Raw genomic sequence first — 27,947 nt, 5'->3', positions numbered from 1 at the left:
GAATCCCTCAGTCGTGTCTGACTCTTTGACTCTTTGCTACCCCACGGACTGTAGCCTACCAGGCTCCTCCATTCATGGAATTCTCCAGGAAAGAGTACTGGAGTGGGTTGCCATTTCCTTCTCCAGAGGATCTTTCCAACCCAGGGATTGAACCCAGGTCTCCCGCTTTGCAGGCAGACGCTTTACCATCTGAGCCACCAGGGAAGCCCATGGACTGTAGCCCACCAGATTCCTCTGTCATGGGATTCTCCAGGCAAGAATAGTGGAGTGGGTTGCCATTTCCTTCTCCACTTCACAAACTCACAACTATTAGAATAGCTAAAATCCAAAGTACTGACATCAAACGTAGCAAGGATATGAAGCAACTCCCATTCACCATAGGGATGAATGCAAAATGGTAGAACCACTTTGGAAGACAATTTGGCAGTTTCTTAACAAATTTAAAACATACTCTTACCTTATCATCCAGCAATTGCATACCTAGGTATTTACCCAAATGAGGTGAAAATTTATGTTCATATAAAATCTGCACAGTGAAACCACTGTGAATGATACTGTAATTGTAGATATATCACAATAATACTTTATAATAATGTGTCACTATTAATTAATCAATTGTAACATGCAGCATAATGAATGCAAAATGTTAATAATAGGAAAACTGTATTGGGGGAATATAGAAACTCTGTACTTTCTGCTCAAGGTTTCTGTAAACCTAAAACTCCTCTGAAATTAAAATGTATTAATTTCTTAAAGGACAAATGATTTATTCAGCTTGCATATATCTTCTTGAATCAGTCTGAGTAGTTTGTGCATTTTAAGAAATTTCCCCTTTTATTCAAGTTATCTAATTTGCTGGCATACACTTGTTCATAGTATTGTCTAATGCTTTTCACTTCAGTGAAGCTGGAATTAATATTAACTTTTTCATTCATAATTTTAGTTATCTGGATCTTCTTTTTTTTTTTTTCTTTTTCTTTGTCAGTCTAGCTAATCTTTTCAAACCAACTTTTGATTCTGTTGATTTTTTACAACTGTTTTTCTATTCTTTATTTGAACAGTTTTCACTCTAGTCTTTATATTACTTTCCTTCTGCTTGTTTGAGTTTAGTTTGCTCATTTTTTTTTCAGTGTCTTAAGATAGAATATTAGATTTGTTTTAATGTAGTCTCTCTATGTAATATAGTCTTAATCAATATTTCCCTGTAAACACTATTCTTGCTACATCACATTTTGGTATACTATGTTTTCATTCATTTTCATTCATCTCAAAATATTTTCTAATTTTTCTTGGGATTTCTTTTTTTAACCGATTATTTAAATTGCTTTGTTTAATTTCCACATAGTTTTGAACTTCCCAACTTCCTATTATTTATTTCAAATTTCATTCCTTTGTAGTCATAGAAATACTTTGTATAATTTCTGTACTGAGACTGTATTATGGTGTAGAATATAGTCTATCCTAGAGAAGCTTCCATACACACGTAAGAAGAATGTATATCCTGTTATTATTAGTTTTCTATAAAAGTCTATTAGGTCTAGTTAGTTTATGCTATTGTTCAAGTTTTCTGTTTCTTTATTAATCTTCTCTCCAGCTGTTCTACCAATTATTGAAGTGGGGTACTGACATCTCCAACTACCACTGATGGGAATTGTTTATTTTCCCTTTTGGTTCTGCCAGTTTTTGTTCCTGTATTTTAGAACACTGTTATTAGGTGCATACAAGTTTGTAACTGTTGTATATTTCCGATGGATTGACTTATTATTATAAAATGCTCTTCTTTATCTTTAGTAAAATTTTTGTTTGTTTTTAAAGTCTGTTTTATCTAATATTAGCATAGTCACTTAGCTTATGGCTGCTGTTTACATGGACATCTTTTCTATCCATTGACTTTTTAAAAAAATACTTCACTGAGGTATAGCTGATTCACATTGTTGTATAAATTTCTGCTATATAGCAGAATGATTCAATTATATATATATATACTTTTTCATATTTTTTCCATTATAGTTTATCACAGAATATTGATTGTAGCTCTGTGTGCTACAGAGTAAGTCCTTGTCATCCTATATATTCATCAGCTAATCTCAGACTCTCAATTTGCATCAGCTAATCTCAGACTCAATCTTTCCCTCAACAACTCCCTCTGGCCCTTGGTAATCATGTCTGTCTTCTATATGTCTGTGAGTCTGTTCTGCATAGTAGATTCCATCCATTTACTCTTTTATTTAAGCATCATTTTGACTCATTTATTAGACTTTTGCATTTTCTTTTTTTGGGAGGGGCATGCTGATCAGGGACTGAATCTGGACCCCAGAAGTGAAAGCCTAGAACTCTAACGCACTCTAGACCACAAGGGAACTCCCCATTTAATCTTAACTGATCTGTTTTTTTGGTCTGAAGTATGTCTCCTGTAACATAGCACACAGTTTGATTTCATTTTTTTAATCTAGTCTAAAGCCACAATGAAATATCACCACCCCACCCACCAAAATGGCTAAAATTAAAGACTGATAATATCAATTATGATGGTAAATGAAATTATAAACTCTCTTATTCACTGCTCAGGGGTGTGTAAACTGACAAAAAGTGGAAAAACGTTTGATATTATCCACTAAAGGTGAAAATATATATACACCTTTATGCCCTAAAAAATTCCATTCCCATGTATAGATGCAATAGAAATACATTTACAGCAATAGAAATACACAGCATTATTCATAATGGCCCCAGACTGGAAATAACACAAATGTAGGTGAACAGAATGGATACATACACCATGGTAAAATCATATGCTGAACACTAAACAGAAATGAGAATATAAGAAAATTAATTTACACACAATGTGGGTATATTTCACAAATATAACGCTAAGCAAAAGGAGTCAGACACAAAAGAATAAACACTGTATGAATCCATTTACAAAGTTCGAAAATATCCCAGCAAAGAAAGCTAAGTGTAGTGCCGAGGAATAAACACGTAAGTTACAAAAATGGAAAGAAAATGTAACACACAGTGCCACAGTGTTCTATTTCTTGATTCAAGTAGTATTAAACAGATGTTTGCTCCACAAAATATCACTGAGTGGTAGGTACATTTTAGTTCATTTACTTTTCTATATGTGACATGATTCACCATAAAAATGGTTTAAAGAAATATTGAGTAAAGATTCCTTGTCTTCCAACCCAATGTGGTAGACACAATTTTCCCTCAAATAATCAAATTAATATCCTTATTCTTTCCATTTTTTTCATCCCTCAAACACACACACACACACAATCTTTCCTTACCTCAGTCAGGTTCTGCAAAATCCAGGCCAATCTCAAAGAAACATGCTGAGTTGTGAAAGTGAACAAACTGGCTGCTAGAAATTGTTTACTTCTAGTGAAAAAGTGCAGTATTCGGCAGGAACTGTGTATGAGCTATTTTTTTAAAAAAAGATATTTTAGAAAAATGTGTTTAGTGGCGTTTGATGTTTCTATATCAATTCTATATACATGCAAACAAACTCAACAGCAAACAACTTCTTTAACTCTTTCTATAGTGTCCTCAGCACATAGGAAATCAAGCAAAGCACCCTGAGAGGACAATTTGCAGTCTAAAATATGAAACGTGACACACCATGAATATCTTTAAAACATTAGAGGCTCAAGTACTTACAAAAACCTTTTAAAAAATAGTTTAAAAAATAGTTATTTTTTACCTCTTTACCTATTTTTTAACTATGGAAGTAAAGCAAGAGAGTCAAGGGAAAAGGCTATTTTTCTATTAGAAATATATTTTTCATCAACTTAGTATTAACCCAGAAGGGACGTTTCCCTACACACTGTGTTTAAAATTTGGGATGAATTTTTTTATTTAAATATACTATTTATATTTCTCTAATGATTGAAGATGAAATATACAGTTTTACGTTTACTTCTTAGTATGCAAAATCTTTAATTGGAAAAAAAAAAAGCCTTATACAAAAAACTAGCATCGAGTTTTAAGGTTTGTAAGACATACTAAAAAACCCCCCAAAACAACAAAATAAACACGTATCCTGCTACCTAACGACAAGGATGCAGATGGACAACTCAACTTCTGAAACTGATGTTTTGCAAAAAATTCAATTATAGAGAATTTATCTACTTGCATATTTTCCTCTGTTATTCCTACTCCTCCCCAAAAGACATTGAAAGATTTTGGTTTATTTAAAATAGAAATACAAATTTATTTTTCTTTCATTTTTAACATAAGACATCAATCAATAAACATGTAGACTCAGTTCTCTCATTACAGTTTTGTTCTTCCTTTTTTTTGAACAAGTAGACTTCAATTTTTTTCACCTTTTCTTGCTTTTTGATGAGAGCATTTAAGTTCTACTCCCTTAGCAAATTTCAGTTATACAATATAGAATTATTAACTATAGTCATCACATTACACGTTAGATTCCCAGACCTTATTCATCTTTTTTTTTTTTTTTTTTGAGTTTGAAAATTGTAATTTATTGATGAAAGTGAAGTCGCTCAGTTCTGACTCTTTGAGATACCCCATGGACACCAGGCTCCTCCGTCCATGGGATTTTCTAGGCAAGGGTACTGGAGTGGGTTGCCGTTTCCTTCTCCAGGTTATTCATCTTATAACTAGAAGTTGTACCCTCCTTTTCACCCTGTTCAGTACTCCAACCTTCCGCACTCTGACCTTCTGCGCTTTACATTACTTATTAAATATAAGAGTTTTTTTAAAAGTATTTAATAATCCTCTTTCTGATGTGTTATATGTTAAGAAATGCTTCAAATTGAAGTAAGTTCTTCCTCTACAAGCAACTAGATTTTTCTCTATAAAAACTTAGATTTGGGATCCTTCAAGGATCTTCTGTTAAAATGTAGATACTTTGGTGGGGGCACACCAAAAATATTAAGACTTCTAACACCTGCACTTTTAATCAACATACAAACAATGAACACTTTTGTTCATATGAAAGTGAAAGTGAAGTTGCTCCGTCCTGTCCGACTCTTTCCGATCCCATGGACTGTAGCCTACCAGGCTCCTCCATCCATGGGATTTTCCAGGCAAGAGTACTGGAGTGGGTTGCCATTTCCTTTGTTCATATACTTAACAACTATTTATTGAGTGCCTTCCAAGTCCCAAGAACAGTGCTAAGGCCCTGAGAAAATAGACCAAACAACAGGCAGAATCCCCGTCTTCTTGAAATTTACATTCTAGCAGGAAGAGACAGGTAAAGAAGTAATCAAATCAATAAATGAGATCATCCAAGAATACAATGGTTCTATAATAAGCCCCTATTTAATGTACTACTAAATAAGAAAAAATGCTGTAAGTTACATTATGACATAATGCTAAGATATAATTCACGGTTAAAATGACAAAAAAAATCCCTGATGATTAAAAACGCATCCTGTTTAAAAATCATCAGGCTTCCCTGATAGCTCAGTTGGTAAAGAATCCGCCTGCAATTCAGGAGACCCCGGTTCAATTCCTGGGTTGGGAAGATCCCCTGAAGAAGGGATAGGCTACCCACTCCAGTATTCTTGGGCTTCCCTTGAGGTTCAGCTGGTAAAGAATCCACCCGCAATGTGGGAGACCTGGATTTGATCCCTGGGTTGGGAAGATCCCCTGGAGAAGGGAAAGGCTACCCACTCCAGTATTCTGGTCTGGAGAATTTCATGGACTGTATAGTCCGTGGGGTAGCAAAGAGTCAGACACGACTGGGCAACTTTCATTTTAAAAGTCATTCTTTTCAAAATTAGAAAGAATACACATCTTACAACTCATACACTGCTGGTGGAAATGTAAATGGTACAACCACTCTGAAAAAAAAGTACAGCACTTATTTTCTTATAAACAAAACACACAATTACCCTATATTCTAGCAGTCATCCCCTTGGGGTACTTATCTCAGAGAAACGAAAACTTATGCTCGCAGAAAACCCCATAAGCAAATGTTCATAACAGCTTTATCGGACAGCCCCAAACTGAATCTAGCACAGATGTCCCTCAACAGGTGGCACATGAATAAATCTCGGCAATAAAGAGAGAGGAGCTACTGATACATGTAACAACTTGTGTTCTCCAGGGAATCATACTAAGCGAAAAATGACCCAGATTCAAAAAGGTTATGAGGCATGATGCCACATGTCTCACATTTTTGAAACGAGAAAAATTTGTAATGAAGGACAGGTTAGTGGTTGCAATGAGCTAGGGACAGGAGAGGGTGGGGAGGAACGCAAGAGGGAGGCAGATGTGGTTATAAAAAAGCAGCATGAGAGATCCTTGTAGTGATGGAAGTATTCAGTGCCTTGACTGTGGTGTCAGGTAAATGAAGGTACAGTAAAAACTATGGAAATTAAAACACATACACCTATAAACAGAAATGAGCACAAGTAAAACTGGGGAAATCTGAATAAGATCTATGGAATATATTAATGTCAACATTCTGGTTTAATATTATGCTATAGTTTTGTGAAATGTTACCACTTAAGAGACACTGTGAAACATATAAGGGATCTCTGTATTATTTCTTACAACTGCACGTGAATCTACAATTGTCTCAATTAAGACTTCAGTTAAGAAATGTGTGTTAGATCTTTGAAGTTTGATGACTACTGTGAAAGAAACTACAGTAATCAACACTGGACTGGAGGCGGGGGATGCTGCCATAAATAAGATGGCAGAGAAGGGCTCCCACAGAGGAGGGGACGGTGAGCCGAGCCCTGAAGGATGAGAAGAGCCCAGCCATGATGGAGGAGGGAGCCCCTTGCAGGTAAGAGGGCTTTAGGGTGAGAAAGGGCTCGAGGGCTGGCAAAGCTGGAGCCTAACCCTTAGCAGCTTCAGGGAGAGCGGGGTCTGGAAAGAGGTCAGGGTCAAACTATGGTAAGAAGTGAGGATTTTATGCTAAAAGCAAAGAAAAGCCTTAGCAGCCATGAGGCAAGAATCAGGACCACAGTGAGAAGAAGCGTGGGTGTCTGGAGGAAAATGGCCAGGAGATGGCCACCATGCCTCAGTGACTTCATCACTTTGCCTGGGGGCAGTGGTGGCTAATGGCCTTGGTGCCAGCTCTGGCATATTCTCCCTAAACGTTTCCAAGAACTTCCATCTCTGTTGTCACCAGAAGCATCTGGAAAAGGACAATCACAGGGTAGGGTTCCTTCAGCAGGACCAGCTCTGCAATTTTGTGTGCTAAACTCTTAAGAATCTGTTTGTGTGCATTTCTCTGCTAGGAGAGGCCGAAAGTTACATCATAGACATGTTCAGTATCAAGTGGCTAAAGTCCTTTAAATGTTCAGCTTTGTGCTTGATGCCAATTTTATGTCACGACTTGAGATTTGGGGCTTATTCTACAGAAATAAAAGTTTTCACAATTTATTTTCAAAGGCATAAACATTTTAAACACTTCAGTGACCAACTTAAGGAATGTCTAATGAATTTACTGATTAAAAACTAAAATTATATGTTAAAGTATAACACTGCACATTATAAACAGTACAATTTTAAATTATACCAAAGTTCACAACATTTTCTTCTAACCACTTCCAACACCCTTGCTCTGTCTTTCTGTAAACAGCATCTCTGATATTCAGCTTCACAAGCTATTAAGGGCAAATATATTTTTATATATTAAACAAAAAAAAAATCAGTGTGGGTGAGATTACGGCAGATATGCTTCATTCTTGTATTACTGCCATATTTATAATATGTTGGGTTGGCCAAAAAGTTGGTTTGGTTTTCCCACATGATGTTATGAAAAAGCCAAACAAACTTTTTGGCCAACCCAATATTTGGACTTGCTTTTCATATAAAATTAATGTCTTCAAACACCTATCAAGGAAACCTGATGTTCCGGACACTCCCCTATACGTCACCTGGTAAGGGCAGCCTAGCTGAGAAAGCATTTAACTGTGTGGTATTAGAAGCATTAAAATAATCTATATTGCATAGTTAGTCTTATAATTAATATTTGGTATAATATAATATAATAATATTTGGTCTTGGTTATAAGACCAAATATTGCAGGTATCACCACATTTGAGGAGCTGGAAATCTGCCTTCCTCTTTAACTCAGAAACCTCACACTTCTGAGGGATATATCGCAACTCCTGCCACGGTCATTACCAGCGTTGTCCCTGCCTTACCACATGCCAGGCATCATGCTGAAAGGTTGCAGCAGTCAGGCAGTCAGCTAGTTATCTACCTCAATATCCATTCTCCACTTTTATAACTATGTCCAGATGATAAAATCTGGACATGGTCTGTACCTATTTCTGGACACAGTCTGTATTTTTTCTATTTCTCCAGGAATAAAAATGAATTCTCAATAACTTGTGAACCTCTGGCCCACCCCAGCCTCCTCAGGACTTCATGAAGAGCAGCTGTTAAGCACTTCAACCCACCACACGTACTTCTGGGCAACTTCTATTAAATTTCACTAGTATGGGAGTGTGCATGTGTGTATTCTCTTCTTAATGTCCTAAAACATCATCAGTAGATTATATAATTCAGCATACAGCTAAAGAATATATACAGGAAAAACAGTAACATCCAAATCGCAGAACATAAGGAAAAGATTACCTTCATTAAAAGAGAATTATTCCAAGATTTTACAAGTTCAATAGCTCTTAGGTCTTGCCAACTAATGAAGTTGTGGAAATGCTTTCCTGTTTTCCTAAGAAAGATGGAAACAGTATTTTGAGACTCATTATAAATCAGTGACTACATTATATAAAAGATCTGCCGCCATAAGAGAAAACAAATTTAGAGGCCAAACTGTAATTTCAACATATGATTTAACTAGGTGGGGCTCTCTGAATGTCTCTTCTTTTTGATTTGACAAATTGAGCACACTTTGTAACAATTATGTGATATATAGCAAAAAATTTTCAATCAGATTCTATCCAAAAAGCTTTCCTTTTTGAAGCACGACAATGTGGGCACTTCCAAAAACAAAGCAAAACTGATGAAACATCTTTAAAGATGCTGATACAACTTTAAAAACAAGAAAAAGAAGCCAATGCTTTTTCCTTTCATTGTACTTATCTTGATGTACACAATCAGATAAAAACTGTACCTACAGGAGATCAGTCCTGGGTGTTCATTGGAAGGACTGATGGTGAAGCTGAAACTCCAATATTTTGACCACCTGATGCGAAGAGCTGACTCATTTGAAAGACCCTGATGCTGGGAAAGACTGAGAGCAGGAGGAGAAGGGGACGACAGAGGATGAGATGGTTGGATGGCATCACCGACTCAATGGACACGGGTTTGGGTGGACTCTGGGGGTTGGTGATGGACAGAGAGGCCTGGCGTGCTGCAGTTCATGGGGTCACAAAGAGTCGGACACGACTGAGTGACTGAACTGAACTGAACAGGAGTGCTGAAATGTAGCTTTATCCTACTTTACGCCTCTCAACTTTAGGACTGGTTAGTCACTGGCAACCTACCAGGCTTCCCAAAATTTGTCCAAAAAAAAAAATAAATCCAACAAACTGGGTCAACACTACAATAAAAGTATAGCTCTAAGAAATATAGTAGAAATAAATACTTTTTCCTTTGAGGCTCCTGCAAATCAATCACTGTCATCCACTCAGCTCCAGCACCCAGCCCTGGCTGGCTTACTGCCTTTCCTCCAGGAGGAAACATTACCCCTGCGTGACCATGAAAGTGAAAAAAGTCAGTGTTAGTCCCTCAGGGAAGTCCAACTCTTTGTGACCCCGTGGACTGTAGCCCATCAGGCTCCTCTGTCCATCGAATTCTCGAGGAGGTTACCATTTGCTTCTCCAGGGGATCTTCCTGACCCAGGGACTGAACCCAGGTCTCCCACACTGCAGGCAGACTCTTTGCCGTCTGGGCCACCAGACCACGTTCAATTCCCAAGACTGTCATTTCCAACGCTTCTTTAGCAGTCCTCACCCAGGGTCACATCCTCAACTTTACCACCTGGAAACATTCTACCACTGGTATTCTATCACTTTGTTGTAAACCTGAAACATTGTAAATCAAGTATACTTCAAATGAAAATACAAAGTAGCTTAATGAGAGGAAAATTCTCACAGTATAATATTAAAGGGAAAAAATCAGGATTAAAAACTTTACATACATTGCAATTCCAACTTGTTAAAAAAAAAAAAAAAAAAGGTAAATTAACAACAACAACAAAAAAAAAACCTCAAAACTTAACTTTGTAATGTATCAGTAGGCACGTCTTGCTACTGGATTGGCCACAATGTTTGTTTGGGTTTTTCTGTACCACTTTATGGAAAAACCTGAATGAACTTTTTGGCCAACTCAATATTATTTCAGTTCTCTTAATCTTACCCCCTACATACCTTCCGTTCCTTTAATCCCTCAAACATTCCCTTTTCTTCCTGAGAACCCCACCTAGGTTTACTTTCCTACTAGGCTTATTTACATGTTCTTCCACTTTAATGGGGGCTTCCCAGGTGACTCAGTGGTAAAGAAACCAGCTGCCAATGCAGGAGACACAGGAGATGCAGTTCGATCCCTGGGTCAGGAAGATCCCTAGAGGAGGAAGTGACGACCCACTCCAGTACTCTTGCCTGGAAAATTCCATGGACAGAGGAGCCTGGTGGCTACAGTCCATAGGGTCACAGAGAGTTGGAAAGAAAAGAGTTAGACACAACTTAGCTGCTGAACAACAACAAATCACTTTAACAACTTGCCTTCACATGCTCTCTATCCATTCTTTTTTTAATTGTGGTAAAATATACATAACATAAAGTTTACCATTTTAACCATTTTTAAGTGCACAATACAGTGGCATTAATGTTGTGTTAACATAGCCACTATCTCCAAACACTTGGGCTGTTTCCACCTTCTTGCTACTGTGAATAATGCTGCTATAAACACTGCTGTAAAGTATCTGTTTGAGTCCCTGTTTTCAATTCCTTTGTGTATATATCAAGGATTAGAATTGCTGGGTCATATGGTAATTCTATGTTTACTTTCTGAGGAACTGCCGGACAGTTTTCCACAGTGGCTGCACCATTTGACATTTCAACAACCAGTATATAAGAGTTCCAATTTTTCCATAGTCTTACCAACACTTGTTATTTTACATTTAAAAACTTAAAGTCATCCTGGGAGGTGTGAAGTGGTACCTCATTGTGGTTTTGATTTGCATTTCCCCAACAAGAATTTTTCATGTGCTTATTGACCATTTGAATATTATTCAAGCCTTTGACCATTCATAAATTCATAACTGGGTCTAGGTTTTGGTGGTATGGTTGAGCTATAGGAGTTATTTATATATTCTTGATATTAATCCTTTATCAAATGTACAATTTGCAATATTTTCTACCACTTTGTGAGTTTTCACTCAAAGTGTTCTTTTTTTTTTTTTTTTCTGGTTTTCACTTTTATTAATGGATCACAGCATTCACCTGCATCATGAAGAGAGTACTTCTTTTTCCTTGAATGATCACCATTATTAATGGGGATCACCAGAGATGGTCACCATTATTACTACTACCAATTAGAGAAGTGATTCTCCGTTTGTTTTAGTCCTCAGTCTTAAATGAAATTAGAAGCCAAACACAGCAAGACACACATCTTCCATATTACATGCTTCAGTCAGTTTTCAGAAATCAAATTTAAGATATCAATGGCCATAAACTTTTTCAGACACATTTTTAAATTGCAAATTATAATTATGCCAAAATAATTTAAACACAACTTTATTTCTTATTATTTTTGGATTAAATTAGGGTAATTCTGTTTCTATTTTGGAGAATTCTAATAGTTAAGAAAATTTTTTTAAATTACTCATCATAAATAGATAAAAACATATTAATAGCATTCTTTGATGCACAAAAGTTTTTAATTTTCATGAAGTTCAACTTATCTACTTTTTTCATTTGTTAGCTGCACTTTGGATGTCATTTCAGAAATCATAATAAATCCACAGTGGTGAAGATTTCCTCTACATTTTCTTGTAAGAGTTTTCTAGATTTGTATTTTAAATTTATTCGTTGATCCATTTTTAGTTACCTTTTCTTTAATAAATTTTTATCTTTTAAAATTTTTTGGCTGCATGGCATGCGGGATTCCAGTTCCCAACCACAGACTGAATTTGTGCCCCCCAGAGTGGGAGTGCAAAGTCCCAACCACAGGACCACCAGGGAAGTCCCCTGACTTAATTTTTATATTTGGTATATGGTAAGGGTCTTACTTCATTCTTTTGCATGTCGATGTCCAGTTTTCTCAGTATCCTTTGTTAAAAAGACTCTTCCTTCCCCACTGCCTAGTCATGGCTCCCTAGTTTCTACGGATTGCCATAACAAAGTATCACAAACTGGGTGGCTAAAAGAACAGCAATTTATTGTCTCCCAGTTCTGGAGGCTAGAAGTCCAAAATTATGGTGTTGGGTAGGGTCATGCTCCCTCTGGAACCGTAAGAGAATCTGCCCTCATCTATCCCTAGTTTCGTAGTGTGTATTAGTCACTTGGTCATGGTCGACTCTTTCCAACCCCATGGACTGTAGACCACCAGGATCCTCTGTGCATGGAATTTTCCAGGTCAGAATACTGGAGTGGGTAGCCATTCCCTTCTCCAGGGGACCTTCCCAACCCAGGGATCTGGGGGTGTGCAGCAATCTCTGGCATCCCTTGGCTTATAGACACATCACTCCTATCCTCCTTCTTCAGATGGTGTTGTCCCTGTGTCTGTCTTCTCATGAGAAAATCAGTCATATTTGATGAAGAGTTCACCCCACTGCATTATGACCTCATCCTAATTAAAAAACTACATTTGCAATGACCCTATTTCCAAAAGTGACTGCCAAGGCACTACTGTTGCTTTTATTGGGCTATTCCCCCAAACCTCCCCCACTTTTAAGTGTGAGATTACTGAATCAAAGAGTAAGACAATTTTCCAGCTCCTTAAATGTGGCAAAACTTGCTATATTTGATCTTGTAATCAGTTCTGCATAATGACTGTTCTAATGCCACACAGTCAAATGCCTTTTCAGTTAGGGTGTCCCTACCAGGTGGTACATGGAGAAGTGTGGAACATCAGCTTTCCTTGATAAGTGTTTGGAGGTGTCAATTTGTTATAAAGTAAGCATGAATATATTATAGAATATGACAGCAATGCGTGAGTGAAACAAATTTGCCATATAATCTCACCCACACTGATTTTTTTGTTAGTTTAATATATAAAAACACATCTTGCTTTAATAACTTGTGAGGCTGAATACAGAGGGGCTGTTTACAGGAAAGGCAGGGCAATTAAGGGAGTTGAAAGTGGTTTTAAGAAAAGGCATGAATTCTGAACTGTATGGTTTTATACTGTTTGTAATGTGTAATTTTATACCTTCATATATAATTTCAGTTTGTAAAAGATAAATCTATCAAACATTCCTTACATCAACTAGTTTTTAACTCAGGTCAGTGAGATTCTTCTCTTTTTATATTTTTTTGAGTTTATTTATTTACATACGTATGTATATGGCTATGTTGGTCTTAGTTGCAGCGTGAGGGGTCTTCACTGCATCATGCAGATCTTTCCTTGCAGCACGTGGGCTCAGTAGTTGTGGCACTCGGGCTTAGCTGCCCCGAGGCATGTGGGATCTTAATTCCCCAACTAGAGCCAGAATCCACATCCCCTGCATTGGCAGGCGGATTCTTAACTACCGGACGACCAGGGAGGTCCCTCAGTGAGATACTGTAAATTTTCCTTCTTTTGAAAATAAATGTGGTAGCTCTGGAAATCTGTTCTTCCCACTCCTCGGTTATTGCCAATTCCTTTCTGAGAGCTGCAGCTATCAGTTTCTGACTTTTCCAAACTGGTTTTGCATCCTGTGTATTCCTTGTTACGTGTGGCCACTGATGTTTCTGAAGCTTGTTATCTTTCCTATGTGATCAGCTAGTGATCTGACACACATTTTCTAAAACGTGCGACCCCCAAATCCCCAAAAAGGGTACTGGCCCTTTAAATCTTCCAAGAGATGTGCCAAGGGAAGCCACTGTAGCTGAGAGGGCCAGAGCCTAGGCAAGCATCTGTGCCAGTTCTGCAGGGCACTGCAAAATCCACCAGAGTATACAGGCCCAATTTTTTTAAGTTCAGTTTTAACTGGAGGATAACTGCTTTACGTTGTGTTGGTTTCTGCTGTACAATGTGAATGAGCTGTAAGTATACATGTATCTCCCCTCTCTTGAGCCTCCCCCCCACCGAGCCCCCCATCCCACCCCTCTAGGTTGTCACAAAGCACTGATCTGAGCTCTCTGAGCTACACAGCAGCTTCCCACTAGCTATTTCACACGTGGTAGTATACATACTGGAGAAGGAAATTCTCCAGTGTTCTCGCCTAGAGAATCCCAGGGCCAGAGGCGCCTGGCGGGCTGCCGTCTATGGGGTCACACAGAGTCGGACACGACCGAAGCGACTTAGCAGCCGCAGTATACATGTACGCCAATGCTACTCTCTCAATTTGTCCCACCTTCTCCTTCCCCCACTGTGTCCACATGTCTGTTCTCTACATCTGCGTCTCTATTCCTGCCCTGCAAATAGGTTCATCAGTACCATTTTTCTAGATTCCATATGTAGGCATTAATATATTTGTTGTTCTCTTTCTGACTTACTTCACTCTGTTCAATAGGTTCTGCATGTGTGCATGCAAAGTCTCTTCAGTCATGTCCGACTCTTTGTGACCCTATGGACTGTAGCCCACCAGGCTACTCTGTCCATGGGATTTTCCAGCAAGAATACTGGAGTGGGTTGCCAAGCCCTCCTCCAGGGGATCTTCCTGACCCAGGGACTGAACCTGTGTCTCTTATGTCTGCTGCATTGGCAGGCAGGTTCTTTACCACTAGAGCCACTAGGGGCCCCAAATCTTTGTGGGACAAGATTCCCATGACCTGTCCTGGCACCTGCCCTCAGTCCTGGAAGGTGGGCTCCCTTCCCCAAATATGCAGTAGGGCTGAAGAATGGAGCTGGTGACACATGCTGTCTCTTCCCCAAGGAGAGGGGTCTCTACCTTCATCCAGCAGTCCATGAGTTAATATCAGGACAGGTCAGGTTCCAGAGTTTTGAAAGAGCTTGCTCCAATCTTTCCCAATCAGCAGTTGCTGTGGTGGAGGAACCAATCTCTACAGCTTCCCACTCCACTATTGTGGTGATGTCACTCTCTACCCCTAGACTTTCAAGTTACCTACCTACCTTTTCAATGCCTAACCTGGGATCACTCTTTCCTCTGGGTTCACTTTCAATGTCAGAACCACTGAGAGAAGCTGGAAGAAAGTCATATAGCCTTGTTAATTGGTAGCAGCCCCTACTTATGAGATATAAGCTCATCTCCTCCCTCAGAGTCACTAAAACTGATGAATGTCTTTCTCCTATCACTAATCAGTTTCCTCTCCATTCCCCACCAAGGGCTCATCTAAGTGTTCATCAGATTTCTCCAGACCTAGGCCACCACTGGCTTCTTGTTTCTCAAAGGAAGTCAGGACACAGGGAATGACCTTCTTCCACTCACCACTCCTCCACCAGCTACACCTTCAGCCATTGTGGGTCTCTCTCTTGGTCCAGAGGAGAAGCTTTCTTTCTCCAAGTCTAAGGCTGGCACGTCCACTTGGACTCTCGGTATCCATGCCTTCCTCTCTTCTACTACTTTATTTCACAAACACTACTTCAGCTGTCTTCTGTAAATATGCTTAAGTCTCCCCATCTTTGACCAAAACCAAAATTCCTGATACACCCAGCTAAGCCCTCTCAGTGTTTCCTCATCACCTCCCACCATCTCAACTACATACAATTCGAATGCAGTGTAGATTCCCAATCATTCATGAAATTTATATTCACCATGGCCACCAATATATTCCTTTCTATTTTTCTGGCAGCATGGCTTGTGGGATCTTAGTTCCCCAACCAGGGATTAAACCCACACCCTTGGCAGTGAAAGTACAGAGTCCTAATCACTGGACCGCCAGGAAATTAACCCTAATGTATTTCTAATTCACTCCACCACAGTTCACTCAGTAACTGACTCATTGAAAGTAAAGCATTGTGCTGACTCCTGAATTGAACATAAAAATGAATCAGAACAGCAGCACTCTAGGAATTTATATTCTGGTGATACAAGTATTGCAATTGCTCTGTGTTCCTCCAGTACCGCATACATCTTTTATTGTGGCACTTGCTACTTATGTTAATGGCTCTCACTAATTATTTATGATACAAAATATATTTAGAGCCACAGAATGGTATACTGTGTTAGAGAGGTCTCGGGCAATTCGTTTACAATATTGCCTTTTCTGCTTTCCCTCCTTTTCTCCACAGATAGAGTGAAAGCAAACCTAAGTCACTGCTAAGTGAATGTCGAAACATGAGGCTGTTCCACTACAGGAGGCCTGGGTTCGATCCCTGATCCTAGAACTAATATCCTGCATGCCACTCAATGTATCCAAAAATAAATTAAAAAATCAGTTGGGGGGTTGGGAAGGGGGAAGAAACTCATTGTACAAATCCTCAGCCTTGCTGAGGTAGGCACAAGAAGAAATCAGGCATAAAGCACAAGGAAGACTGTTTGAGTGGATTGGTTGCTGCTCACTAAAGTTCTTCCCCGATCTCCAAATATGGAGGTCATGGCTTAGATATGAATGAGAGCCAGATACCCGTGGCTCCACCATGTGAGCCAGTGAATTATGGCTAATTCGGCTGTTTCGGCCACTGGTTGGCTGGATTTTAAACCATAAAACTTGAACATCTCTACAAAAGGAACATTGTGGCTACAAGCCTGAGCTTTAATGGAATATAAGTCCACACAGAAAAGTTGGAAGTAACCAAAACTGAAGTCATCTACCTTCAGTTTAATCTGTGGATTTGTTCAGATACTAAAGATCCTCAGGTCCAGAATTCCAGCATCATTTATTCTTTTAAAATAAATTTTTAAGAACTTGGTCCATTATATCAGTACCTCACAATCAAAGCTGGCAAATGATGGATGAGTGATTCAAGCAGCGTGCCCTTTGAAGCTGAAATCCATCTGAATGGAGCTGAAATGAACGTGAATATGCTGACTATATCCTGGAAGCATTTTTATACCATCTTGAAATTTCAACAAACTGGCTTTTGCCAGTTTATCCAGCTGTCTTTCAAGAATAAAAGTTGGGGTTTGCAAGGAAAAAAAAAAAAAAAATCCTCAGCCGTCTTCTCTTCTATCCATATAATCTCTACCAGAGAACACACGTTAATTCTTCACACTTCATCTACATCAGTGGTTCTCAACTGGGAGTTCTCTGTCTCCCAGGCACATGTGGTATTGTGTGGAGACATTTTTAGTTGTGAAACTTAGGAAGCGGGGTGCTAATGGTATCTAATGGGTAGAGGCCAGGGAGGCTTCTAAACACACTACAATGCCCAGGATGTCCCCCAAGAACAAAGAATTATCTGGCCTAAAATGGCAACAGTGCCACTGGTTAGAAACACTGAGCCCCACAGAAGACTTTAATTCACTTACTCCTTCATCTGACTGATGTACTACTTTGTGTCCAAGACACTAGGTGGAGAGTCGGGGTGAGGAGGAGGTTATGGGGCAAATGCAGGTGCAGGCATCAACCTGTAATTCAGATTATGCTCTTAAAGAAAGAGTATCTATCTGGAGGAAATGAACCACCTATCTGGGGAAAATTCACATCCCAAATCAAACACTTTATCGTGTTTCCTTCCACTCACCCTCATCACCACCTAACTCATTCCTTCTCTTATATTCTCTATAATTTCTATCATGTCCTCCCAAAGATCAGAAACAGTAATACTGGGAAATTTTTAAAATTAAACAATTTTTTCCTGAAGTATATGTGACTTGCAATATTGTATTAGTTTCAGGTGGATAACACATTAATTCAATATTTTTATAGAATAAAATCCATAGAAAGATATTATCAAATATGGTCTCTATACCCTGTGCTGCACATAACATCCTTGTAACTTGGTATTTTTTAACTGGCACTTTGTAACTTAATCGCCTTCACCTATTTTTGACTGAACCCTCACACCTCTCCCCTCTGGTAACCACTCGTTTATTCTCTGTATTGGCGAGCCTGTGCCTGTCTTGTTACATTTGTTCATTTGTTTGCATATTTGATTGATTTGTTCTGCATATTAAGTGAAAACACAATACTTGTCTTTCTCTAACTTTATTTCACCAAGCATAATACATAATATTGTATAATTTTATGCAAACAGTTCTCTATGTATATTTGCTGATGTTCAGTCACTAAGCTGTGTCCACCTCTTTGCGACCCCATGGAGTGCAGCATGCCAGGCTCCTCTGTCCTCCACTCTCTCCTGGAGTTTGCTCAAATTCATGTTTATTGAGTCAGCATTATCTAGCCATCTCATCCTCTGCCGCCCCCTTCTCCTTTTGCCTTTAATCTTTCTCAGCATCAGAATCTTTTCCAATGAGGCAGCATTTCACAGCAAATGACCAAAGTACTGGCGCTTCAACTCTTGAATTAGTCCTTCCAATAAATATTAAAAGTTGATTTATATATTATAACTTATTTATCCTTAAATCTGTTAACGGACATTTAGGGTGCTTCCATGTCTTGGCCACTGTAAATAATGCTGCCATAAGCACTGAGGTGACTATCTTTTCAAATCAGTGTTTTCATTAGATAAATAAATACCCAGAAGTGGGACTGCTGAACCATATTCATTGCTGTTGTTGTTCCATTGCTAAGTTGTGTCCAACTCTCTGTGACCCCATGGACTGTCGCCCACCAGGCTTCTCCATCCATGGGAAATCCTAAGCAAGAATATATTGGTGACTTCAGACTCTACTACAAAGCCACAGTCATCAAGACAGTATGGTACTGGCACAAAGACAGAAATATAGATCAATGGAACAGAATAGAAAGCCCCGAGATAAGTCCACGAACCTATGGACACCTTATCTTTGACAAAGGAGGCAAGGATATACAATGGAAAAAAGACAACCTCTTTAACAAGTGGTGCTGGGAAAACTGGTCAACCACTTGTAAAAGAATGAAACTAGAACACTTTCTAACACCATACACAAAAATAAACTCAAAATGGATTAAAGATCTAAATGTAAGACCAGAAACTATAAAACTCCTAGAGGAGAACATAGGCAAAACACTCTCCGACATAAATCACAGCAAGATCCTCTATGACCCACCTCCCAGAATATTGGAAATAAAAGCAAAAATAAACAAATGGGACCTAATGAAACTTAAAAGCTTTTGCACAACAAAGGAAACTATAAAAGGTGAAAAGACAGCCCTCAGATTGGGAGAAAATAATAGCAAATGAAGCAACAGACAAAGGATTAATCTCAAAAATATACAAGCAACTCCTGCAGCTCAATTCCAGAAAAATAAATGACCCAATCAAAAAATGGGCCAAAGAACTAAACAGACATTTCTCCAAAGAAGACATACAGATGGCTAACAAACACATGAAAAGATGCTCAACATCACTCATTATCAGAGAAATGCAAATCAAAACCACAATGAGGTACCATTACACGCCAGTCAGGATGGCTGCTATCCAAAAGTCTACAAGCAATAAATGCTGGAGAGGGTGTGGAGAAAAGGGAACCCTCTTACACTGTTGGTGGGAATGCAAACTAGTACAGCCGCTATGGAGAACAGTGTGGAGATTCCTTAAAAAACTGGAAATAGAACTGCCATATGACCCAGCAATCCCACTTCTGGGCATACACACCAAGGAAACCAGATCTGAAAGAGACACGTGTACCCCAATGTTCATCGCAGCACTGTTTATAATAGCCAGGACATGGAAGCAACCTAGATGCCCATCAGCAGATGAATGGATAAGGAAGCTGTGGTACATATACACCATGGAATATTACTCAGCCATTAAAAAGAATTCATTTGAACCAGTCCTAATGAGATGGATGAAGCTGGAACCCATTATACAGAGTGAAGTAAGCCAGAAAGATAAAGAACATTACAGCATACTAACACATATATATGGAATTTAGAAAGATGGTAATGATAACCCTATATGCAAAACAGAAAAAGAGACACAGATGTATAGAACAGACTTTTGGACTCTGTGGGAGAAGGCGAGGGTGGGATGTTTCGCGAGAACAGCATCGAAACATGTATATTATTTAAGGTGAAACAGATCACCAGCCCAGGTTGGATGCATGAAACAAGTGCTTGGGCCTGGTGCACTGGGAAGACCCAGAGGGATCGGGTAGAGAGGGAGGTGGGAGGGGGGATCGGGATGAGGAATACATGTAAATCCATGGCTGATTCATGTCAATGTATGGCAAAAACCACTACAATATTGTAAAGTAATTAGCCTCCAACTAATAAAGATAAATGAAAAAAAAAAAAAAAAGAATATATTGGAAGTGGTTGCCATTTCCTTCTCCAGGGGATATTCCCTGGCGGATTCTTTACCACTGTACTATCTGGGAAGTCCGCTGAATCATATGGTAGTTCTTAATTTTTTTTAGTTCTTAATTTTTAAAGAACTTCCATACTGATTTTCATAGTGGCTACACCAATTTACATTCTCACCAACAGTACACAAGGGTTCCCTTTTCTCCACATCATTGCCAACAATTGTTACTTTTTATCTTTTTGATAACAATCATTCTAATACATGTGAAGTGACATCTTGTGATTCTGAATTGCATTTCCCTGATAAGTGATGTTGAGCATCTTTTCACATGTATGTTGGACATGTCTTCTTTAAAAAAATGTCTGTTAAGATTTTCTGCCCATTTTTAAATTGGATTGGCTATTTTTTTCATATTTTGGTGTACGAAGTGAAATGAAAACTACTCAGTCGTGTCAGACTCTTTGCGACCCTATGGACATAGAATTCCCCAGGCAAGAATATACTGGAGTGGGTAGCCATACCTTCTCCAGGGGATCCTCCCAAGCCAGGGATCAAACCCACATCTCCCACATTGCAGGTGGATTCTTTACCGTCTGAACCACCAGCAAATATATTGTGTTGTATGAGTCCTTTTTACATTTTGGATATTAAACCCTTACCAGACTATCATTTTCAACTATCTTCTCCCATTTGGTGGGTTCCTTGTTTCGTGATGGTTTCCTTCACTGTGCAGAAGCTTTTGAGTTTGATTAGCTCCCATTTATTTTTCCTTTTTTTTTCCCCTTGCCTGAAGAAACAGAACCAAAGAAACAAAGCCTTAGCCAGTGTCAAAGAGTGAACTGCCTGTGTTTTCTTCCAGTTTTATGATTTTAGGCCTTTCATTTAGGTCTTTAATTCATTTTGAGTTAATTTTTGTAAATGAGGTGAGAAAATGTTCTAATTTCATTCTTTTATGTGTATCTGTCTAGTTTTCCCAATAGCACTTATTGAAGAGTCTTTTTTAAAAAAATTATATATTTTTGCCTCCTTTACTATAGATTAATTAAGCATGTGTGCATGGGTTTATTTCTGGGCTCTTTATTCTATGTGTCTGTTTTTGGCTGGTACCACATTGCTTTGATTACTTTAGCCTTGTAGTATAGTCTGAGGTCAGAGACCATGACCCGCAACTTTGTTCTTTATGCTGAAGACTGCTTTACTATTCAGGGTCTTTTTGGTTTCAGACAAATTTTAGGATTATTTGTTTTAGTTCTGTGAAAAATGTCATAAGTATTTTGATAGGGACTGCATTAGATCTGTAGACTGTTTTGGGTAGTATGGGTATTTTAATAGTATTAATTCTTCTAACTCAGAAACATGAGATATTTTTCCATTTATTTATATTGTCTTCAATTTCCTTCATCAATGTCTTATAGGTTTCAGAATACAGGTCTTTCACTTCCTTCATTAAATTTATTCCTAGATATTTTATTCTTTTTGATTTGATTATAAATTGAATTGTTTTCTTATTAGTGTATAGAAATGCAACAAATTTCTGTACATTAATCTGGTATTCTGAAACTTTACTGAATTCATTTATTAGTCAAACAGGTTTTTTTTGGTGGAGTCCAAGATTTTCCTTTATATAGTATTATATCATCTGCAAACAGTGGTAGTTTTACTTCTTTCCTTCCAATCTAAATGCCTTTTCTTTTTCTGGTATGATTGCTGTGGCTAGGACTTCCAATACTATATTAAATAGAAATGGCAAGAGTGGGCATCCTCATCTGTTCCTGATCTTAGAGGAAACACTTCCAGCTTTTCACCATTGAGTATGAGGCCAGGTGTTGATAGGTCATAGGGCCTTTATTATGTTGATGTTTGTTCCTTTTATACCAACTTTGTTCAGAGTTTTTATCATGAATGCACATTGAGTTTTGCCAAATGCTTTTTCTGAATCTATTGAGATAATCACGTGATTTTTTTTTTGATCATGTGATTTTTATCCTTGATTTTGTTAAACATGTTAATTGATCTGCAGATATTAAACCACCTTTGCATTCCTAGAATAAATACTACTTGATCATGATGTATGATTTTTTTAATATATTGCTGATTTGGTTTGCTCATATTTTGTTGTGTATTCTTGCATCTATTTCATCAGAGATATAGGCCTGTAACTTTTTTTACAGTATCTTTATCTGATTTTGGTATCAGGGTAATGCTGGCCTCATAGGATGAGGTGGGAAGTGTTCTCTCCTCATTAATTTTTTAAAACTGTTTGAGAAGGCTATTGATAATAACTCTTCTTAAAATTTTGGTAGAATTGCCCCGTGAAGTCATCTAGTCCCAGACTTTTGTTTGTTGGGAGTCCTTTGATTGAAGATTCAATACTAATAAACAATCTATTCAGATTTTATATTTATTCCTGATGTTGTCTTGGAAAACTGTGTTTCTAGTAATTTATTCACTTACTCTAGGTTATCCAGTTTGTTGGCATATTACTGTTTGCTGTATTCTCTTATGATTGTATTTCTGTGATGTTAGTTCCAATTTCTTTCTCATTTCTTATTTTCTTTACATTTGAGCACTCTTTTGATTTATAAGTCTGACTAAAGTTTATCAATTTTGTTTATCTTTTCAAAAACTACAGCTCTTGGTTTATCTTTTCTATTTTTTTTTTTTTTTTGGTCTCTATTCTATTTCCACTCTGATCTTTATTATCTTCTTCTTCCTACTGATTTTGTGCTGTTCTTTTTTTGTGTGTTGCTTTAGATGGAAAGTTAGGTTATTAATTTGAGATTTTTCTTGTTTCTTGAGGGAGGCTTCTATCACTATAAATTTCCCTCTTAGAATCATTTTTGCTGTGTCCTGTAGATTTTAGAAGGTTGTATTTCTACATTTTTCATTCATCCCAAGGTATTTTTTTAACTTCTTTCTTTATTGACCCAATGGCTTTTGGGTAGCATGTTTTCAGTCCCCACTTGTTTGTGTTTTTGCCAGTTTTATTCATGCAATTGATTTCTAGTTTCTTATTGTTGTGGTCAGAAAAGAGGCTGGACTTAATTTCAATCTTCTTAAATTTACTGAGATTTTTCTTGTGGCCTAGCATGTGATCTATCCTGGAGAATGTTCCATATGCCCTTAAGAAGAATGGGTATTGTGCTGTTTTTGAATGGAATGTTCTATAGATATTTATTAACTCCATCTGGCCTAATATGTCATTTAAGCCCATTGTTTCCTTATTGGTTTTTTGCCTGATCTATTCATTAATGTGACTGGGGTATTCAAGTTCTCTATTATATTTTATTACTGTCAATTTCCCCCTTTATGTCTGATAATATTTACTCTATATATTTAGGTGCTCCTGTGTTGGGTGTATAAATATTAACAAGTCTAATATCCTCCTCTTAGAATGAGGATCCTCCCTTTATCATTATTTAATGCCCTAAATAATATCTTGGTATATATTTTGTTTTAAAGTCTATATGAGTCTGTCTGATATGAGTACTGTTACCCAGGCTTCCCATTTCCACTTGCATGAAATATCTTTTTCTAATCTCTTCACTCTCAGTGTGTGTTTTAAGCTCTGAAGTAAGTCTTGTGTAGGTTGCATATACATGGACCTTGCTTTTCATCCAGTCAGTACCCTATGTCTTTTGATTGGAGTATTTAGTCTATTTACATTAGAAGTGATAATTAATAGGCACATACCTTTTGCCATTTTGTTACATGTCTTCTGGTTGTTTTGTAGTTCTTTGTTCTTATATTCTTTTTCTAATCTCTTCTCTTTTGGTTTGATAATTTTTTAAAATTATGTTTGGGTTCCTTTGTCTTTGTATATCTATTGGAGAACTTTGATCTGCAGTTACTACAAGGTTTATATATATATATCAATCTGTAAATATATCTGCTTATTTTAGAATGACTTCCCTGGTGGCTCAGATGGTAAAGCATTTGCTTACAATGCAGGAGACCCAGGTTCAATCCCTGGGTCGGGAAGATCCACTGGAGAAGGAAATGGCAACCCACTCCAGTACTCTTGCCTGGAAAATCCCATGGACGGAGGAACCTAGTAGGCTACAGTCTATGGGGTCGCAAAGAGTCGGACACAACTGAGTGACTTCACTTTTCACTTTCTTTAGAATGATAGTCATTTAAGTTCAAACACATTCTAAAAGCTCTACTTTTTAAACTAACCAGCCCACAACATTTTATGTTTTGGTGTTATATTTTATATTTTCATGAATATCCATTAACTGTTCCCTGGTGGCTCAGATGGTAAAGAATCGGCCTGCAATGCAGAAGAACTGGGTTTGATCCCTGGGTCAGGAAGATCCCCTGGAGAAGAGAATGGCTACTCACTCCAGTATTCTTACCTGGAGAATTCCATGGACAGAGAAGCCTGGCGGGCTACAGTACATGGGGTCACAAAGAGTTGGACACTGCTGAGTGACTAACATTTTCACATTAACTGTTTATTGCAGTTATAGTTGATTAATAGTTAACTTTGCAATTTTGTTTTTTAACCTTCATTGCTGCTTATTTAAGTGGTTCATCAACTGCCTTTACAGTATATTTACATATGTCAGTGAGATTTTTTTCCCTTCAAATATATTTTCTTATTTCTTGTTATAGGCTTTTCTTTTTCACTTAAAGATCCTTTAACATTTCTTGTAAGGCCAGTTTAGTGGTGATTAACTTAAGTTTTTGCTTGTCCGGGAAACTGTTTTTCCTTCCTTTCTGAACGATAACATTGCTGGGTGGAGTATCTTAGGTTGCAGATTTTTCCCTTTCAGCATTTTAAGTATATCATGCCACTTCATTTTGGCTTACAAAGTTTCTGGTGAAAAAATCAGCAGATAGCTCTATGGGGGTTCCTTTGTATGTGATTTTGCTTTTCTTTTGCTGCCTTTAGAATTCTCTTTAATGTTTGCCATTTCAATTATGATATGTCTTCATGTGAGTCTCTTTGGGTTTATCTTGTTTGGGACTCTCTGTGCTTCCTAGATCTGGGTATCTGTTTCCTTCTTCAAGTTAGGGAAATTTTCAGCCATAATTTCATCAAATATGTGATGAAATATTTTTATCTCTATCTCCTTCCAAGAGCCCTATAACCTGAATGTTAGTATGCTTGATGTTATCTTACAAATCCCTTAAAAATTGTTTTTTCTTTTTGTTGTTTTGATTGGGTGGTTTCCAATATTTTGTCTTCCAAGTAGCTTATGCAATCTTCTATATTACTTAATCTGCTGGAAATTCTTTCTAGTGAAATTTTCATTTCAATTATTGTATTCTTCAGCTCTGACTGGTTTTTATATTTTCCAGTTCTTTGCTGAAGTTCTTACTTGGTTCCTCTATTCTTTTCCTGAGTTTGTGAGCGTTTTTATTATTGTTGTTTTAAACTCTTTATCAAGTAAATTACTATCTCTGTTTCATTAGGGGTACTTTTGTTTGTGGGGAAGTTATTCTTTCATTTGGAATATAGTCATTAGTCTTCTCACTTTTTGTTTCTATTGAGTTATGTGAAACAGTTACCTATCCCAGTCTTAAAGGCATGTCCTTGTGTGGGAGCATCCCTGTGCAATCTGCATGTACCCAGTTTTTGGTTAGAGACCTGGACCTGAAGTAAGCAGTAACTGTGTCTTCATTTGGGGTGCATGGGAAGCTGTCACCTTAGCAGGGCATAGAGTTGGAATAGGAATGGTTAGAAGTGGAGCCAGATGTGAGCTGGGGCCTCTCCCAGGGTTAGGGCAGGCCCACAGGCAGAGGGGTTAGAGCTGTAAATCTGAGCCAGCGCCTCTTCTCTCCAGTGTGATGGTGGTCACTCCTTTGGCCAGAGGCATGGCTGAGGCCCAAGGGGCTGGAACCTTAAATCTGAGCTAACTCAACTTCTCCCTGGTACAGTGGTTATTTGTACTTGGTTGGGAGCAGTGCTGGAGCAGGCAAGGCTGGAGCAGCAACCCAGTGCAGGGTGGGACGTGTGCTGGAGCAGTCCTGGAAAGGCAACCCCAGACCATGAGGTGTTTTCAATCCGCTCCTTCTGCACTGGAACTGGGAGCAGGTGAGTCTGTGGCATGCTCTTCAAGTCTGTAGTCTCAGTTTCTACAGCTCTTTGATAAGCCCTACTGGTTTTCAAACCAAGCAGGCTTGTATTCTTGGTGCTGGACTTCAGGGTTAGGGTGCCCAATATGGGACTAAACGCCTTGTTTCTTAGGGACGATGCACAAGCCTGTATCCCCCTCCTCTTCTGGGTCGCCCACTAGGGGTGTAGATCCTGATTAGATTGCTTATCTTTCCTTCCTCCCAGACTCCACATGGTCCCTCCTTTAATAACCTTGGTTGTAGAAGAGCCTCTCTAATAGTCTTCAGACTGTTCTCAGAAAGTACTCAATAAGTAGTTGTAGTTTTGATATGTTTGTTAGGGAAGTTCAAGGTCTACCTATTTCAACATCTTAATCCCATACAATCAAATATTTAAAAATTTAAACTTCTTTCTCTTTCCCAACACTGACTTAAAGGTAAAGTTCTTGTGAATTCAGCTTGATTATAGTTCTTAGACTTACCCTTACCCCTTACATCCACCACTTTTCAGCCCCACTGCCCCAAGCTCAAGATGCCCTTTGGAGCCTAGAGCTCTGTAACAAAGAAATATTTTATAGTGATTTTGTTATTTTTCTTAAAAAAACAAGAAATACATGTTGAAGGAAATATAGGAGTCGTGGAAAGAGTATATTTTCTGGAACCAAAAAGATAATTTCGAATTTTGGCTTGATTTATTAATGAGTGACTGTGAATAACATAGTTATTTCTCTGAGCTTCAGTTTCTTTCTTTGTAAAATAGATGTAACAACTAACAGGTTTGTTTCTAAGGATACTGAAACCGGAAGAAAATATCACAAGTATTCACTGTATGGTATCCATTATACTATTATAATCATGTTTAATTCATACATACCTCATATGCTGTAAGTATTTAAAATTAAATTTGAAATAGACTAAAATATAAATCATATCATAGTCTTGTGTATCCAAAATTTGTCAGGTTCTCCTGAATCTTTTTAGATATAAGCTAATTTTTTAGAACTTCAATCCACGCTTTATCTGAATTGTATTGAAAGCAATAGTCTTTTTACTACTATTACTTTATATAAGTTAAGCCCAGGTGACATGCAGGGAGCTTGTATAATAAGCCAGAAAGTAGACCCAATTTCTTCTCTCTTAATCAAGCAACACTGTTCTTTCTTCACAAACTTTAAAACTCCCCAAACAGGTTTCAAAGCAATCTGTTCACCATGGCATGAACTTAGCAATAGAGTTCTTATCACACAATGCACTTACTTGTCCCATGTGATAAAAGTTGCTCTCTGTGTTGAAATGCCAAGACCAACAATTTGTTTCATTTCTATTCCTGCAGCTAAAAATGAAGATAGATAAAACACATTTAAAAGCCAAGGAAGTTTTTCTCTATAACAGTATCATATGGAAAAGAAATTATTTAATATAATCTATGAGAAAAGCAACTGGGTTCAGCATTTTAATAACACAATTGGAGCTAATAAATAAAACATTACTAGGATGATTTTGTAGTATTTTTTTTTTTACTTAAAGGG

At 37.9% G+C, this 27,947-nt stretch overlaps 1 protein-coding gene across 4 annotated transcripts in view; it reads right to left on the bottom strand.

Moving 5' to 3' along the window:
- The window catches only part of GK5 (glycerol kinase 5), a 77,068-nt gene that overhangs the window by 37,171 nt on the left and 11,950 nt on the right, over positions 1-27,947 (bottom strand). For 2 of the 4 annotated variants that reach the window (XM_043474211.1, XM_043474212.1), the window contains exons 3-5: positions 27,676-27,751; positions 8,572-8,665; positions 3,291-3,422 (exon numbers count right to left, since the gene is read on the bottom strand). In XM_043474211.1, the coding sequence (XP_043330146.1) occupies positions 3,291-3,422; positions 8,572-8,665; positions 27,676-27,751 (302 nt within the window). Of the gene's footprint in view, positions 1-3,290; positions 3,423-8,571; positions 8,666-21,014; positions 21,143-27,675; positions 27,752-27,947 lie in introns of those variants that run through there. The other 2 variants (XM_043474214.1, XM_043474213.1) reach the window with 2 other exon arrangements.

The sequence above is a fragment of the Cervus canadensis genome, chromosome 7 (assembly GCF_019320065.1).
Source record: "Cervus canadensis isolate Bull #8, Minnesota chromosome 7, ASM1932006v1, whole genome shotgun sequence".
Classification (NCBI taxonomy): Eukaryota; Metazoa; Chordata; class Mammalia; order Artiodactyla; family Cervidae; genus Cervus; species Cervus canadensis.
Note: the sequence above shows the minus strand (reverse complement) of the source record. Positions and strands in the feature narration are given on the sequence as shown.